Raw genomic sequence first — 18,145 nt, forward strand, 5'->3', positions numbered from 1 at the left:
CAGGTGAAAAATGTCTGCAGTTCCAATGATTTATGAAACAATTTCCACCTTAAACCATTCACGTACAAATTAAGTGGTTTCCAGTAGAAATTGTTTCAGAAGTCACTCTTAACTGCTAACATTTTTCACCTGGGATGCAGGTGAATGGCTTGTGTTGTACTACGTCTGAATTCTGTAGCATATATTAGGGGGGCAAAGCGATCAATTCTATTTAGAGGGCCACAATTTATCATGTATACCGGCCAGCAGTGTCTGGACCTGTTCAAGTGTGCTCACCTTAGAGGCGTCTCCCCTTTGTTTTTCTGATGCCACCACATGGAACGTGTACTGGGCGTTCAGTGACGAAATGGACTCGAACCCGCATCTTTACCGGGAATTCATTAATTTCTTAGGCATTTTGAGGCTTTGTATGTATTTGTCCTTTCTATGTGTTTCACCATCCATTTCTCAGGTCCATATAACAGCCTGAGTTTGGGTCACTATCGTCCCACCCTGCTCCGCAAACACGGGGCTGAGCTCTCCATACCTTTTTGCAACCGCCACAGTCTGAAGGGTGATGTTTTTCAGTTTCCTGAAATGGGCTCTACAAGTAGCTTGCGCCGCAAAACATGTAAGGTTTTCCACTATTCAAATGGTTTTACGTTTTACTGCGAGTATTATTCTCCATGGATTACAGCGTGAGAGCTCCTCCGGATCGGGTGGGAAGCGTTCAAAACTAGCGCGCCAAAGTCACGTGACTGTCTTCCGAGGAGTGGAGATGTGGAGACGTCAGTGAACCACGTGATCCACTCGCTCCTCCTTCTGTACCAAGACAGCCTCCGAAATGCTTCTCCCGTGAGCGTACGTGGCCATCACCAAAAAAGTTTACTGGTGGGCAAGAAGTAGCCGTAGTGCATCTCGCTGAAGACTATTTTGAGAGTGGTGGCCAGAACGCGCAGTATTTACTTCATTTACTGTGTCGTCCAACCAGTCCAACCGATGTGAACGAACGGCCGGCCACCAGGATCATCATCATCATCATCCTGTAATGGCGGTGACGCGATAGTTTCCGATACGTTCTGAATGTGGTACAGTAAGTTTAACCTAATGATAAAACAATGTTATGAAGAGAAAGAAGCAAAACATCAAACATCTCGCGCATGGTTGCAAGATCAACATTGCCTTTGACAAATCTCGCAGACGAGAGGCAACACCGTCTTCAGTACCGGTGATCGCATATTTTGTTAGGCTTATCGCAAACTTTCTAAGAGTTTTTAGTGAGCAGGAGTTACAGCTGGAGCCTATTGTGACACTTTGCACTGCACACAAAAGCTGTTGGATGACTGAGGCGGTGTTTGTTGCCACGTCGAACCTGTGTTGTTTTCGAATAACTTGTGAAGTTTGAGCAGTCGTCGATGCATCTACACACATAACAAGATGGCTTTTAATGAGGTAAGATTTGATTACATCTATTTCGTAACACTTTGGACGCTACTTGGAACCCATCTTCGACTGCCATCAAGCAGGCGACAGCGTTCAGGGATATACGTAATCTGCCAAGTTAGTTGAATCTCCTCTCTGGAGCTCGTAGACTCGGGAGAAAAAAGCCTGCTTTACATGATGTCACAAGAAGAGGACTTTTTGAGAGAGCACACTAAAAACTACCGAAATATGCATTCACTTATGCACAGAAAATTGTCAAATACGCACTAAAAATCTTAAGTGAAAGGAATGCTTTTCAGTGTTCTTGGTGTGAAAGCAAGACAGAATGGCGTAAATGCAGGCTAGCTGGTGGATAAATTCCATGATAGGCAAGCCTGAGCGATGGGCAAGAACACGTAAACAAACACGAAGGCTCAAAACCAGCAAGACGTTTCATTGATAACAACGAACTTGATGAACATGTAGACGGTGCGAGGGAATAGGGAATTGAGGACAAAATGAGTTGAAGGAGGTCAAAGGCTGTATGGCCAACACTTCTCTCAAAAGACGTTTTCTCCTATAGGGGTTGACAATTATTACAGATTCATAGATGATCCAACAAACCCTATGTCAACCCCTATGGTCCCAGACAGGCGAAAACGTCTTTTGAGAGAAGCGTGCCGTCTGTATGTATCCACCCTCCTTTGACCTCCTTCAACTCATTTTGTCCTCAATTCCCTATTCCCCTCTCTCTGTCTTCCCTCGCCTACATGTTCATGAAGTTCGTTGTTATCAATTAAACGTCTTGCTGGTTTTGAGCCTTCGTGTTTGTGTTTGTTTACGTGTTCTTGCCCATCGCTCAGGCTTGCCTATCATGGTATGAAAGACCAAATGCCTATTGAAGAAAAAAATGACAATTTTATTTGGGATAACACCGTAAAATAAAGCCGTCTGGCTGCACCGAACAAAGAATATTTGTGCCACAACAGATACAAATCATGGAACTGAAGGCATTGCATAAACGATTGATAAAATAGCAGAAATGCTGGCTAACTGGTGGACATCTTTACTAGTTTGAACCGCACCGGCTTTCAACAAACATAACAAAATACAGTTAACGTTTCGGGTCCCATTCGGGTCCCATCATCAGAATGACGCTGTCCTGGTCGTCACCGGGTATTCACGTAGAAGAGGAGCGTAGCATTCTGGGAGGGGGCCTGGTTGTCGATTGATAGCTTCTTTTGTTTTCTTTATGTGCCATGACTCCAGCTGTCTCCTCACCCCCCATTTGTTCTTTTTCGCCAGAATGCATGGGTGTTCAAGGTCTAACACGTGTCCTGTTTTGCGCGCGTGTTCACACAGTTCTGTTGGGTTTGTTGCTGATTTCTCGATATCTTTCTTGTGTTCCTTCATTCTTGTTCGTGTCTTCCTTCCTGTTTCTCCGATGTACACGGCAGGGCAATCTTGACAAGATACCTTGTATACAACGCCCCGTTCTTCTTCCGGTGGTGTTCTGTCCTTGGGGTGGCTTAGTACGTTCCTCAGTGTTGTCGTGGGCTTAAATGCAGTTTTAATATTCACCTGGGAGAGCACCCGTCTAATTGGTTCTGACACACCCTTCAGGTAGGGGATGGTAACGTACATGAGTCTTTCTTGACTACTTTCCGCCTGTTCCGGGCGTGTATTCATCATTCGGTGGTATGTATCACAGATAAATTGCTCGGGGTATGCCCTTCTTCGTAAATCCGCTTTGGCCTTTGTTATTTCTTCATGTCTTGTCTGATGATCTGAAGGGATCTTCATGGCACGTGAAAGCAGGGAACGCCCCATTGTGTCCTTCATAGGTGCACCGTCCTATAACGTGTCTAAATTCCTGGCTGAACTGTTGGCACCTTTAATGTACAAGAACGACCGGTTGGTGAAGAACTCTGCGGAATTTTGTGAGCTCATCCGTGACATCCGCATAGACGATGGCGACGTCATGATGTCTTTTGATGTCATCTCCCTGTTTACAAACGTGCCCATTGACGTAGCTCTGTCCGTAGTTCGAACGAAGCTGAGAGCTGACGCTGACTTAGAAGACCGCACTGATCTTTCAGTTGAAGACATTTTAGAACTTTTAAAGTTATGCCTCGGACAAACCTTCTTCCAATTCAAGAACAGGTTCTTTAAACAAACCGACGGATGCCCCATGGGCAGCCCAATTTCAACGACCATTGCCAACTTAGTCATGGAGTTTGTTGAAGACAAGGCCTTAGAGGACGCAGGACAATTCATCACCTTTTACAGACGTTATGTTGACGACACATTTGTGATTATTAAGAAGAATTTCACCAACACATTCTTTGACAAGCTGAACAGCATTCATCCTAACATCCAGTTCACGTGCGAGGAGGAGAAAGAGAAAAAGATCGCCTTTTTGGATGTCCTCGTGCAAAGAGACCCGTGCGGAAACTTGAAGACCTCGGTTTACAGAAAACCGTGCGACACAGGTCAGGTCCTGCATTATGGTTCGGGGCACCCTCTTGAACACAAGCGATCGGTTGTTCGTTCCCTGCTTTCACGTGCCATGAAGATCCCTTCAGATCATCAGACAAGACATGAAGAAATAACAAAGGCCAAAGCGGATCTACGAAGAAGGGCATACCCCGAGCAATTTATCTGTGATACATACCACCGAATGATGAATACACGCCCGGAACAGGCGGAAAGTAGTCAAGAAAGACTCATGTACGTTACCATCCCCTACCTGAAGGGTGTGTCAGAACCAATTAGACGGGTGCTCTCCCAGGTGAATATTAAAACTGCATTTAAGCCCACGACAACACTGAGGAACGTACTAAGCCACCCCAAGGACAGAACACCACCGGAAGAAGAACGGGGCGTTGTATACAAGGTATCTTGTCAAGATTGCCCTGCCGTGTACATCGGAGAAACAGGAAGGAAGACACGAACAAGAATGAAGGAACACAAGAAAGATATCGAGAAATCAGCAACAAACCCAACAGAACTGTGTGAACACGCGCGCAAAACAGGACACGTGTTAGACCTTGAACACCCACGCATTCTGGCGAAAAAGAACAAATGGGGGGTGAGGAGACAGCTGGAGTCATGGCACATAAAGAAAACAAAAGAAGCTATCAATCGACAACCAGACCCCTCCCAGAATGCTACGCTCCTCTTCTACGTAAATACCCGGTGACGACCAGGACAGCGTCATTCTGATGATGGGACCCGAATGGGACCCGAAACGTTAACTGTATTTTGTTATGTTTGTTGAAAGCCGGTGCGGTTCAAACTAGTAAAGATGTCTACTCCCGGCAATTGGACTATATTCAGATACGTTCGAGATAGCTGGTGGACGAAAGAAGCCAGAGCATGCGCTTTGGGTGTTGCCTATGTTCTGGCTTGTTTTGTCATGGCTTTGCGTTGGGCAATGCATCATGCCGATTAAAATGCGCTTGTCTTCGTAACGGTAATGTGGCGAAGGTGAAGATGAAGCACGGGCTCAACACCGCACCTCACTGAAACATGAAAAATATTGAATTCCAGACTGAAGTTTCACGAAAGACGACCCAACGCCATCCCAAAAGCTCTCACACCTGAAAATATGGCAAAATATGCACTTTCACTCGAAATATGCCACAATGTCCAAAACATGCATATATATGCACTATAGAACCCTTCTGGTTGGTCCTAAGCCAAAGATTGCCATCAAGCCATCATTGAGATATGAAACTATCTCGAGGAAAAAACATGCGCTCTAGTGATTACAAAAACTGCCAGTAATTTTCCCACCATCTGAAAGCCCACACATAGCTCACGGACAGGAGGTGTAGCTGCAGTAGAACCTCTTTATACTTACATAGTAAACTAAAAAATTGGCTATATCTCTATCTTCACTACATCCAGTAGTTGATGGCTGGGGTTTCAACAGACCGCAGATTTACTTGGCCATATCTTCACTCTATCCGGTACTACAGTATGAAAAATGTCCACGGTGATATAATATTCATCAATGAGGAATGCGTAATGTGGTACTCAAGATGGGCAAACAAGCAATGTCAGTGCATGGTTCAAGGTGATTTTTGGGGGAGCTCAGAATACGTGGTATGATAGCAGGGATACATTGTACGAGCTTTAGGTATTGATCATTTCATTGATAATCCGACAAAGTATAGTAATAGTTTAACCTTAGTAGGAAGAGATACTTTACCTCAGCGCTGGAATGTGGAACAAAGTAAGCCCAAAACTTTTACTTGATCCACATTATTAACCTAGCTCGTACATAGTTGTTGAAAACTGGACATGGTGGGGGACGGATGACATACATGGCTCTCCACCATGTAGGAAAAAATGGACAATGAGCAAGATAAAGGTCGACACGAGTTGACCTTTTCTGTGTCCATGTTTATGGACAATAAAAGCTGTACATCAGTTGTGCTCATCCAGCCACTACCTCGACATCGCTGTCCAACGCTTGTTCAGGTTTGCTGGGTGCATTAGACAGTTGCCAAACGAAGCTCAGAACACTGCTCATGACTGGTACTCGGGACATTATAAATGCGCCCATTTTCTGGGCTCTGATTAGTAAACTGTTTCAGGCTACTTTTGGTTTTATTTGGAGTCTTAAAAACGACTACTTGGCCATTTTTTGGCTGCTCTTCGGAGTTCCTACCGAGCAATCCCGCATAATTCAAGGAGACAATATTTGCGGGTTTTTGAAGCATGCTTTGTCGGGTGTCCTCAAAGTACTTTGTCTCTTCCTGTTGGAAAAAAATGAAAAAGGCGTCCAGTTGAGCAGTGAGTGCAACAGGAGCTGCTCTCTTGTAACAACTGCTGTAATAACTGCTAACTCATGTCATATATACTACATGCAATGAATTTCATATGTAGCACAAATTCCCTGTCCAGCGTTCGGGAATCATTCACGCTCACCAAGAGAGGTAAGGTGAAAAAACAAAAGTATGGCTATTTTTTGGCTACAAAAATATGCTTTGGCTGTGTGTATCTTTTACTATCTGGTGACCCTGACCGTGTAACCAATTGCATAGGATTTCACACCACTTGACGCTAAATAGGAAGAGTGTTTGTCACATTCAAACTCCCAGTCTTGTGTTCAGGCTACATTCATCCCAACATAGGTTCATCCCTTTTGATCTACTTACTATTGCTTTCTGTTCTTGGTACAGTTCATCTTCTTCTGAGTAGTCCTCCTTTCCTTTTCTCCCTATTTAGCTGCTCGCACCCAAACCAAGTTGGGTAGTCGACCTTTTTCCCAACCGACTTGATCGCAGCATTTTGTCGGATGAGTTGATCCTAGTCAACAAATGGTGTATTAGAGAGGCCTTGCAGTTTGTGTGTCTCCTAATTCTTTTTGTCATATCATGCAGCTGGCGTGTTCTGATTTGTCTTTGAGAGGCTTACAGTGACTGATAATTTGAGGAGATTGTGGTCTTCTATAACAAGCTTCAAGTTATCATTGGTCTTGCTGAAGGTCTCGTTTACCATGAAATAGTCTATAGCTGATTTTTGCGTTCCTCTTGTCTATGTAATTTTTCCCTCGCGAGCCGGTTCTAGATTTAATATTCTTAGCCGCTTGTTTTCTGCAAATGTGTGTCTGCTGTCTCGCACACATCTAATTCCATACAGTGACAGTTGAAGCTCGGTTAGGTCCCGCTGTATACAGTCGTAGATTGTGTTGTTCCAGTGCCTAATGTCGCTGCTGGTGCCCGTTGCCATGTATGCCACATATTCCGTTCCTCTTTGTGTTTCAAATACTGACCACATATGCTCTTGGCATTCTTTTACCAATTTTGTATTCACATACTGGGAGCTTGTATTCAGGAGTGGCTGTTCTTGGTTCTGAAGGTGAGATCCTGTGAGCGCAGATGTTCTCTTGTATCCCATTTCTTCGCAGTTGGCATATATTTTCCTCATATGGGGTTTTGTGGCAGGCTATCAACTGGGACCAGGGGTAAAACGGTTGTGACCTGGGTCTTTGGAATCTGGGGCAGTAGGAAGTCTGGTCTTGATGATTGGATCGATCGTTCGTGTATGTCTACCATGCCTACCCCGCGCAGAGCATGATAGCTGTTGAAAAACGTAACGGATGAATAGCTTTGGCACGCTGCTTTTTAGTTGGATGTTGTCTTTGACAAATGGAATGGAGCAGATACCAAAGACTTGATTCTTGGATTCATTGCTCTGCTGGCTAACAAACTCCATTATCGTGGCAACAACCTCGCTGGTCTTACCAGGGTATCACTCACTTGGGGACTTTTTAATCTCATTGATTCTGTCGTGAGCTGTCGCGCTTGGAAGACCGCGGAGGATTTGTTTAACCTGTTCACGTTGGAGTCTCCAATGAGTCGCTGTTTACGTCCACATTTTACCTTCTTGCCTATCTGTTCCCCCAGCATTCTTTATTGGGGAGGCCTCCGACAAGGAACAGTGACCTCGTTGCGCAGGTTCCTAGTAGTTTACTCGCGTTTTGCCATTTTCACGCACGTGGCTGACTCCATTTTGTCCAACTCTCTCCTATTATTTCTTCTACCATTTGGAGGGCTCTTTGGAGTCCTCTACTTCGTTGATCTTTGATGTCAACTTTTCCATCACTTCGAGTTGATGTTGGTTCTGATCGGCGAGGCTCTTGCCCTTCTCTTCTAACGTTTTTATATCTTCTTTAGCTTTCTCGGTGTCGGCTGTTTGGTTTTTTATGGAGCTCTCTAGAGTAGCGAATCTCACATAATCCACATTCGAATGTTTCTTGTGAGTGTTGCGCTTCGTCCAACGTCCAGCGGAAGTTTCAATTTGTCCACTTGATTCCTCTTTTTCCCCATTATTTTAATCTCTCACCGGGGGAAAAGAAAACATATAACTGACCTTTCGGAGGCTTCAAAGCTGCATGCCGTACATGAGCGGAAGAGACTGCGACATCTGTTGCTTTGCTTTGGTAGAGAATTATCCTTGTTGTTATTTACCTGTCGTACAGCAAGCAGATAATCTGTTTTTGTTGTCATTTCTCGCGTTGTCCATTTCGCGAGCAAAATGTTCTACGAAAGGGAAATGAAAACGACAAACAACTTCTGAACTGAAATAAAGTTAAAATTTGGGCAGGTTAATGATCCATTTAAAAAGGATTTTAAGAAAACCCAGTGCAAGGGGACAACACTTGTCCCCATGCCAGTTCAGAAGTTCCCCCTGCACTTGGCTTTTAAAAATCCCTTTTAAACTTGTCAACTATCGCGTTTCCATCTGGTTTGCAATACTTGCACTGCGGTGGCGTCCATACGTCCGAGCGTGGACGAAGACGAACCTCAACCTCAACGCTGCGGTCAAAGCGAAAACGGCTCGTTGTGCCCCCTGGTAGGCGTAGGTTTGTAGCGATTGTTCGAGGAAATAAAGATTCCTGTTCCGTGAATGACGATGTGAAACCGAAAGTCTCACAATGTACGCACTTTGAAAAACGCCGTCTAGAAATTTTTACAGTCTCTTGCGATTGTTTTTTGGTGGCTCCCTCTATGCAGGGCTTTGCTGCTTGCTCCAGATGGCCTTCAAGGAGGGAAACCGGTTTCCTGAATTGGGTCACGCGAGCCAGGAGTAGGCGCGCCGCAGCTGTTACATCAGAAACTTTGTCCTGCTTTGGGAAGCTGTCGTTGCAAATGTAGTTTACAAAGTGCCAACACGTGTTGTGATGTGTGTACTTCAAGACGGGCATCCCAGGGATAAAAGGCTGTCGTAATATCGATGCTTGAGTGCGCTCTATTGGCCTTGGGAAGTTGGGATGCCATCGCGATACGATGTGTACCCCACGGGACTGTACCCACCGTCCGCTCATTGGGGGTACCATCACCAGAGCTTTCTCAAGTGGCATACATGGAGATGTGCTACCGACAACTTTGTGAGTAAAAATATGCATCTGTTAAAATTAAATACCAGTCTCTGCTACATGCATCCGTTGGACGCATTCGTTCATGGCAAACACAAATAGGGCAATCATTTGGTAGGCGTCACCATTTGAAAGTTGGCTCCACCTAACACTTACGTGTATTGCGGGCGAGCCCACTTCAAGGAACGCCGAGCGTTGCTCAACTCTTCGGTTCTTGGCTGTTTAGCGTGATTTTTGCTGATTTTTTTGCCATTTTTAGTACGAAACCAGTGTATTCTCTTGGTTGGCGTTGCCATTCTGCAAGGCAGCTTCACCTCATTATTGAAACGGATTTTGAGGGGCAACGCTGTCATATGGACCCATTAATTTGACTTATCTCTAAACTAACCAAGTTGATGATGTCCTGGGTTAGTTTATTGAAGTAAGGTTAGATTAATAGGGTCATGGCAGCTTGCCTTGCCCCCAAATGTGCTTCGATAATGAACATGGGCAAGGTGCCGCACTCACCTAACCTAATTTATCACTAAACAAAGTCTATGATGTCAGGTTAAAGTTGTCTTTCTCGCAACGCAAATAAATGACTCGAAAAGATTCACAAACTTTACAAACATACAATTAAGCAACAATAACCGTTCGTTGAAATGGGCTTGACCGCAATACGCGAAAGCGTTAGGTGAAGCCAACTTTCAAATGGTGACGCCTACCAAAGGAATGCCCTTACAACTGGAAGCAGAGTTAACTGGAACAGCAGGCGTAGCGGGAAGACAGTCTCTCCAGACCTGTTCAGGAGGGAAAGAGTGCATAAGCGAAAGTCATCCAAACATTAACGATAATACTATCGATGGTTGAGACGACTATTCATTTGACTATCGATAGTTTGAGCAATGGATACTAGGCTGGACACAGTCGAAATCCGCCAAAAATGTACGAGTCACTGCTCCCAGTTTTATTATCAGTCTATTCAAATACCTTTATACAGTATTGATATTTTTGAAATAGATTAGGACCATTAGTGTGACCCCCCACTGTTGGAAAAGCAGACGGGAACCTCTGTTCTACTTAAACCCACAAAACAGAAAGAGATTTTGTGGATTGTTCTGCGCTATGCGTGTATGGTTAATATTGATCAGAGCAGCTTCATATGCTTATGTTACTGTCACGGTAATACGGGTTTGGGACAATTAAGGCTTCTTCCCTTTCCTGTCGTAGTTGTATATTCGGTTTGCGCCAGTTCTCCTAAAGGTTCTCCAGTAGCAGCTCGTGTCCTCCCAAAAAATATTCGGAGGTTCTGAGCTTTCGGTTGATCTGGGCACGTGGGTGGCAGTGACCCATATCCCCCAAATGCTCTTTTCCCAGTGCCCGGAACCACCAAAAGCGGGGTACTTGAAAGGACACGTCTCCCCCGTTTAACAGGGAAAGGAGGAAGGGTGAGCGATTCCTAGTATGCGGGAATTCAATGTACAGCTCGAAGCAAAGTTAACTGGAACACTGCTTGGACTGGCGGAGCTAAAGTCGGGGAGAGACCAACCCTAGCTGCTCTTACAAGAAATACAGGGAAAGAGTGTTTGGACCACTGTGCCTTGCCATGAGCTATTGACTCGACATTACCCCTGGCTTTGGTTATCATCTCGATGTTTGTTTGTGTTTGCAGCGATTATGTGAAGGTGTATGCCGCCTGATATTGCGCGGATGCGATGACTTTATCCCATTGATACACGCAAAGGTGGTCGCATTTGCTCAGTGGGGCATTTTGAGATTTGTGATGAAACAAATAAGTGTCTTTGTGTGTTAATGAGATCCTACAACTCCTGCCAAGGTGGACACCCTCGCAGCATAATGATGAATTCGGGTAGTCATTTTGTGGCAACTTCTTTTCCAGATCCCGAGCAGTCTTGTTTGCTTGGTCAAAGTATATCAATCTCGCGTGGCGAGCGCCCAGAATTTGCAAGCTAGCACTTTTTTTAGCGCAATCTCGAAACGATGAAGCAGCGGGTTGCCCAACTACTGTATCCGATGTCGTCAAAACTGCAACGGTGACGTGATTTAGCTGTTACGACGTAACCCGAAGACACCTAGCTTGATCCGAGTGTACCAACTCTGCCCTGATTCAAGAGGGATAAGGCGAGCCTGATCCTAAAACTGCTAGATCCCTGGCACTCATGTTTGGGAGCCGACCAAGGAATTGCCATAAAATGACCACCTGAATTGGCCATATGTAGGACAATCGAAACATTATTTCCCCTAAGTGCCCTCTTCCCGGCTGCCCAAGTCGCTCAAATCTTGAAACTTGTCAGGGAAGGCTTGGCAGTGGGGAAAAGAGCAGGAACAAGCTTTGACAGCAAACAAACGCCTGGTGGTCCAACACAGATCCAAATTAGTGACTGTGTTGGATGAGTTTTGTCAATTTGATGCATCAAGATGCATGTCCAGTGCCGATCAGAAGTATAGTGAGCTGGACCAAGAGGTGTTTGGACCATTTCCATCAGTACCTTTGGGGAATTCCTTTTCAAGTCCACATAGACCATAAGCCGTTCCTTGACAGGGATAAGCAAATTCCAGTTGAAGCTTCGCCGAGAATTTTAAACTTTGCTCTTTTCTGCAAACCGGGAAAAGATGGGTCATGCCGATGCACTCGGTAGACTGCCTTCTAGCAAAAAATATCTCGAGTATTGATGCTTTAACAAGCTTACCCAAAGTTGCTCTCGCCAGTTGTTGTGGCCAGAACTACATTGACTGACCCTATTTTGAGAAAGGAGAAGAAGCAAGGAATATGGGATGAGCCACGTTTGGTGGCCAGGCAAGCTTATCAGCGTATGCCACAGGCCTTGGTCCAGACTATGCTTCTTGACTGTCGTGGGTTGCGAGTTGCCTTTTTACAACACTGGTCACCCAATGGCATAGGTCGTATGCTTGTACTACCGTACCATCCAGCTTGAAATGGTGCAACTCAGCATCTTGTCCAAATGGTCAAGAACAAACTAAAGAAGAGCAAGTTTTATGATGCAATTTGCTAGCTTCTCCACAAGACATCACCGACTGAGCGCCATGCGACCTGTTAATAAGACGGATGTTTAAAACACCTCGTCTCGAGTTGACAGTGTTCATGAAGCAATTGAAGGTTGACCTTGGGTGCTTGCTTCTGTAGTGGACATTCCATCCCAGTCATGTCCGCACCATTTGCGATCCAGGGACGTACCTCAGCCAGGGACTACAGTCAACTGGAACCGAGCTAACTGGTGACCCATCCAAGTCAGCTGAGGGTGCTGTTAACATGGACAGGAGTGATGCAACTGGGACTGACAATTCAGAAAGGACAATTAGACCCGTTACTCCCCGTAATGGACGATTGTGCTATCACTATCTTATCTTGTTGCGTCACCGTGAAGTAGAGTAGTGGGGCGCACTCTCTGTTGTTGTTGCGTGTATGAATAAAAGGGGGCGTTGCTCTACTGAACCAGAACCACCCGTGGCTCGCGAGCACGGAAAGCTCCAACGGTGAACCCTCATTAATCTGACGCTTTACGACCATACTCTTGTGGAACAATGCTGCAAATCCCCCCGTTAGTATGACCACATTATGACCAAAATTTTCAGGAATGACCGTGGTTATAATAATGAGGGTTCACTGTAGTTATCGAGGATCTAGGTTGTAATATTAATTTTATTACATATTTTGGGAGGATTACAGTTGTGGTACATCACTCAAGTTCACTACGAAAATGTTCCATGTGGAAATGAACTCAATGACACCAAATATTTTATATAATTCTTGCTGCCTAATGATGATCGGATGACTTCCCTGCCACCTTGTGATTGGCCAACTTGTTTATGTAACATGCGTGAGATTTTTCCCTCCGGATTTTCTATGGTCATCATATGTCCATTCCAGCTGTGCCCAAATAACTAATGGTGATTCTAAACATGACATGTTTTACCTTGCAGAAGGTAGACCCAGAATTGATCTTCACGAAGCAGGAACGAATCGGCAAAGGTTCTTTCGGTGAAGTCTTCAAAGGCGTAGACAACAGGACACAACAAGTGGTTGCCATCAAGATAATTGACCTGGAAGAAGCGGAAGATGAGATTGAAGACATCCAGCAGGAGATCATGGTGCTCTCTCAATGCGACTCACCATGGGTCACCAAGTACTATGGTTCCTACCTGAAAGGAACCAAATTGTGGATCATCATGGAGTACCTCGGTGGCGGGTCTGCTCTGGACCTCATGAAGGCGGGACGTTTTGAGGAGATGCACATTGCTGTCATCCTTAGAGAGGTCCTAAAAGGGCTCGATTATCTCCACTGTGAAAGGAAGCTCCATCGAGACATCAAGGCAGCCAATGTTCTTCTCTCGGAGCTTGGGGATGTCAAGCTGGCTGATTTTGGGGTTGCAGGACAGTTGACCAACACAACGAGTAAACGCAACACATTTGTTGGAACACCCTTCTGGATGGCTCCGGAAGTGATCAAGCAGTCTGCGTATGACTCCAAGGTAAGTCCTTTCATTCGCGTTAACAAACATTTATTGTTAATAAGTCTTATAGGCTGACATCTGGAGTTTGGGAATCACAGCTATAGAGCTAGCCAAGGGGGAACCTCCCAATTCAGACCTGCACCCGATGCGGGTTCTCTTTCTCATTCCCAAGAACAGTCCACCACAGCTCAGTGGAAACTACAGCAAGCACTTCAAGGACTTTGTCGAAGCTTGCCTCAACAAAGACCCAGAAAACGTAAGCATTCAACTTGATTTTACTGCCTCGTGAGTGGAGCACTTGTCAGCCTGCTGATGAACACATGTTTTGACACGTTTAATGTAACCTATTGGAGTCACCCTGAAGCTGGTTTATCTCCTCATAGCACGGAAAATCAAGTATGCATGTTTTGTTGCCTTCAGGATGTGTCCACAATGAAGTGGCAGGATACAGCCACAAAGCATTTGATGGTAACACTGCAGTAATAGCGACATATGTGTATACAGCTGATATCATGTGTTAAGGAAACTGGATGAACAATCCGTTGCAATCATGCTTCCCTTCCAGTGACACAGATACTATAGGCTGTGCTGGCACACCAGTCTTTTGTCCTGCAAGAGTGCTTTCAAAGGTTTGCGTGAAAGGGTCTCCCGAAAAGGGATCTCAAACTAAGGGTAACTAAGTAGGTACTGACAAGATGGCCCCAACACTGGAAAATGCAACTTTGGCGAAATGATCTTTGGTGCTGTATTGCTGTCTTCCCCAGCAATGTCACGAATATGAATAACACACAAGAAAGTGTTTACTTCCCTTTCGTTTTCATGACATTCCGTTCCCTTAGCAGGTATGAGGTTTACATTTCCTGGCGAGATATTTATATCGATACGCAAATTGATAAAATATCAATAACATGAGGGGTGCAGGAACAGGGGGAGCACTCGCATTTTGTCAGACGCGTTGGAGGGATAGTAGTTCTCGACACCCTATGGCGAGACCAGGCATGGCATTTTTGGGTCCCCGAGAATTGTTTTTGCACCCTGACATTTGGGTTTTTATTTTTACGTGGGTTCTGTAACTCTTTCCCGCTCAATAAAAGAGGGATGTTCCGTGGAGTGGGAGCCCCGTTTTACCAAGTTTCATAAGGGATGAACTTGAGAGACTCGTCCCGTGGGTGGCAGAAGAATGGGTTTTCCTGCCGGGGAAGTTTGCGAGTAACGGTATGGCTCAACTGCTTGTTGCTGCACAGCAGTTGGATTATTTTTATGATGTGTGCAAGTGTTGTGCGCCACAGTGTGATGTCGACGAAAATCCCAGAAGACACACCGCTGACAAAAAGACGTCTCAGGCCTCTTGGAAGAATCTTCCAAGAGGCCTAAGAATCTTCCCCACAGCTAAGTGAAGTTGAAGAGACTGACGTAAAAATTGTTTAGTTAGGTAGCCTGTGTGGCAATTTTGAGTTTAAAGTTTTGAGCAATGTGTTTGGTGTGGTGATTTTGATGGTGAGGAGCAGAGATCACTTTTGTGCATGTTGTCGAGAAGCCTGTCTGGCGAGCAGGGTGACTTTGGGTAATGTGTATGCAATTTTAGTGATCGGTGAAGGTTTGTCTATAGCGTAAACGGAGCTCTTGGACAGCCCGTAATCTGCTTCACCCCCGAATCTTGATTAGCACGGAGCTCCCGACAGAGCCCCAGATTCTTTCTTTCCTCCTTTCTAAAGTATGTATTAACGATACGTAAATTATCTTCTCGCTGACATATTCATACACATTACTTCTGCAATGTTAGTTTAGGTCTGCTGTACAAATATGCACATGGCGTAATTTGCCTGGAGTACGTTTTCAATTTGTTCACCACCCCTGTATTGCCTGCATGAGCCCTCAAGGAAAATAAACTATGATGATGATAATGACGTTTATGGTAGCATTTTTTTCCCCCGGTGGAAAAATAGTTGCGACGCCACTGAATAAGACTGTGTGAGAAAAATATCTCCAAAGTCGCGTGTCATAAAATATGACGCTGACCTCTTTGTGAGAACTAACAAGGGCTTTGTTTCAGAGGCCGACAGCCAAAGAGTTGCTCAAGTTCCCATTCATTCGCAAAGCCAAGAAGACTTCATACCTGATGGACCTTATAGAGAAACACAAAAGGTGGAAAGCAGCTGGTGGAGGCCAGAGTGACAGTGACTCCGAAGCCTCAGATTCGTGAGTTTCCACTTTTCAAGAAAGTCAAGATAGGTGGTGTCCAAAATAATGGGATGCGGAATTTCAGTCATGTCTAGCTTATTTTGAAAGTACAGGGACCAGTGTGTCCTCTGTCCTTGATATGTGCTGTGTAGGTGCACAAGAAATCCATATGTCAAGTACAAAGGCACTCGTGGCTTGTGCCTCATTTTCTTCTGGAAACAATGTTTTTGTTTTCCTTTCTTAATGAGTACATGCTGTTCAGTGATGACTCAAAGATGAACGACACGTGGAAAAGCCTGCGCTGGGACCTGGGCACAGTAAAAGGACCCCAGCAAGATGACAACATTCGCACAAAGGTGAAGCTCAATGGGGAAGGTTCCACTCCCCCATCAGATGTCATATACAGTCGACCTCCAAAGTTGTCTCCCGTAAGCCATATTTGGATGTGAATTGTGAATAGATGACAATATGTAATACTAATACTAACTGATAGACACGGCCTCCACCGGTGTCCTACCAGTACAACAAGGATGAGATCCACATTGAAGAGTCTCCTCCTAGCAGTCCCAACAGGGAGTCTGTGGTACCTTTCCAGGTCAACATTATACATCCTCTACTTGATGAGGCAGGTAGTCTTGTCCACCTCCAGGCAAATGTCTACAAAATGGTTATTTTGTGTTGACAGGCTGAGAAGAGACACAAGAATAACCACCGTGATACTGAGCTTGTGGGAGCAGTGGAGGAATTACGATTAGCGTTTGATCGGGCTGAGCGTTCCTGTCCTGGGGTAAGCGACCTCTTTGTACGAGAGATGCTTCATCGTCTAGCTCCTGCTCTCAACTCCCATCTCATTCAGGATGCCCTGGAAAGGCTTAGGTATGATGATCCCCTAATCCTTTAATCCTTATATAATAATCCTTATATTGCAGAGAAAGCTCTTAAGGATGGAGGACGGCCAAGACGAGTGCCATTCCTTTAGTGTCAACATTAGCCTGCAGACAGCTTTATTTATATGTCTGCCATGGAAGACACTCTAGTTAGTTGGGTTTCTTTCTCTTTGTGGTTGTTGCGCACAAGCTATGTTGAGCAGGAAACGACATATCATTTGTGTTTATTTGTACAGAGACAAATTTTATTTTTCTCTAATCGCAATGTGTACAGAAGAGGTTTGTGCTCAAGAGAGAAGAAAAAAACTGTACTATCCGGTGTGGCGGCAATTACGGGGGGTGTCTGTCTAACAGCGTCGTGTACATTTGACACGAATACTGCCATTGACTTCTGGCAGCTTAGGTCCAGCAGTACAAGCACATATACTTGCTATTTTTGGGAGGCACAATGTGAAATTTATAATGGTGAAAATAGTGAATCTGAGTAGATGATCCAGATGTGCTGAGAAATTCTATGGGATATGATAGGCAGGATCATTTCGTCCTTACAGGAGCCGGACGGACTTATATTATTTTTTGGCAGTTGATGCTCACGACTAAAAAGAGTAGAAGGGTAGTTTTTTGGACTGAATTGGTTTTTACATTGGAATCTCCCTAAGGTGTTGGCGGTTTGAACACATTTTTCCTTTATATCAGCCTTGGGATAAAAACATGTTGAAAAGTTTTACCTCCTCTAAACGGGGAGCTGTAAATATAATAAAATGTACACAATTGAACAGCGTTATGTATTGTGCAGGCAGAATGGTGTTCTGTCGCCTTCCATGCTTGGGTCTCCCAAGGTCTTCAGATGAACCGGAAATGTTGCGCACAAAAATTTGCAACCAGTGTGGATAAGCAAAATTGCCTTTGTTTCTGTTTGCTGGCATTCATCTGGAGAAGAGTATGTGAATGAATCCATTTTCTCAATTGTTTGCACTCACATCAGATTTCTTTCCGAAATGTTATAGATGTTGCGAATGACTGATATCACTCAACTATCTCACTTCGCGTTGACCTCATAGTTTCTAAACGAAAATTTCATCACTTTGGTCCAGATTCAGTTCTTATTCAGCTCCAGGGTGACATATAGATCTGTTGAAATGGGTATATATATACAACAGATATATATATATAACAGATATATATTCAACAGTTGTATAAATTACACGTGGTGTTACAATGTAAAAAATCTTGTGGCATTGCAATACATGCAATAACGACAGTGATAAGCTTGATTTTTCTTTTCACTTTTGGGGTGAACACAAAGGTGTTC

General features: G+C 44.6%; 1 protein-coding gene across 2 annotated transcripts; it reads left to right on the top strand.

The window, feature by feature from the left end:
* Window positions 1–787: 787 nt before the first annotated feature.
* Window positions 788–17,609, top strand: LOC135367457 (serine/threonine-protein kinase 26-like). 2 transcript variants are annotated; one of them, XM_064600747.1, is made up of 8 exons: window positions 788–1,431; window positions 13,235–13,783; window positions 13,836–14,021; window positions 15,819–15,964; window positions 16,209–16,374; window positions 16,440–16,571; window positions 16,632–16,822; window positions 16,876–17,609. In XM_064600747.1, exons 1-8 carry the CDS (start codon window positions 1,417–1,419, stop codon window positions 16,886–16,888), a joined length of 1,398 nt encoding a protein of 465 aa, XP_064456817.1. In that variant the 5' UTR covers window positions 788–1,416; the 3' UTR covers window positions 16,889–17,609. The 2 variants fall into 2 exon arrangements, with proteins under 2 accessions (XP_064456817.1, XP_064456816.1); XM_064600746.1 differs by lacking the exon at window positions 788–1,431 and adding an exon at window positions 8,969–9,304.
* Window positions 17,610–18,145: the final 536 nt, after the last annotated feature.

The sequence above is a fragment of the Ornithodoros turicata genome, chromosome 8, assembly GCF_037126465.1.
Source record: "Ornithodoros turicata isolate Travis chromosome 8, ASM3712646v1, whole genome shotgun sequence".
Taxonomy (NCBI): Eukaryota; Metazoa; Arthropoda; class Arachnida; order Ixodida; family Argasidae; genus Ornithodoros; species Ornithodoros turicata.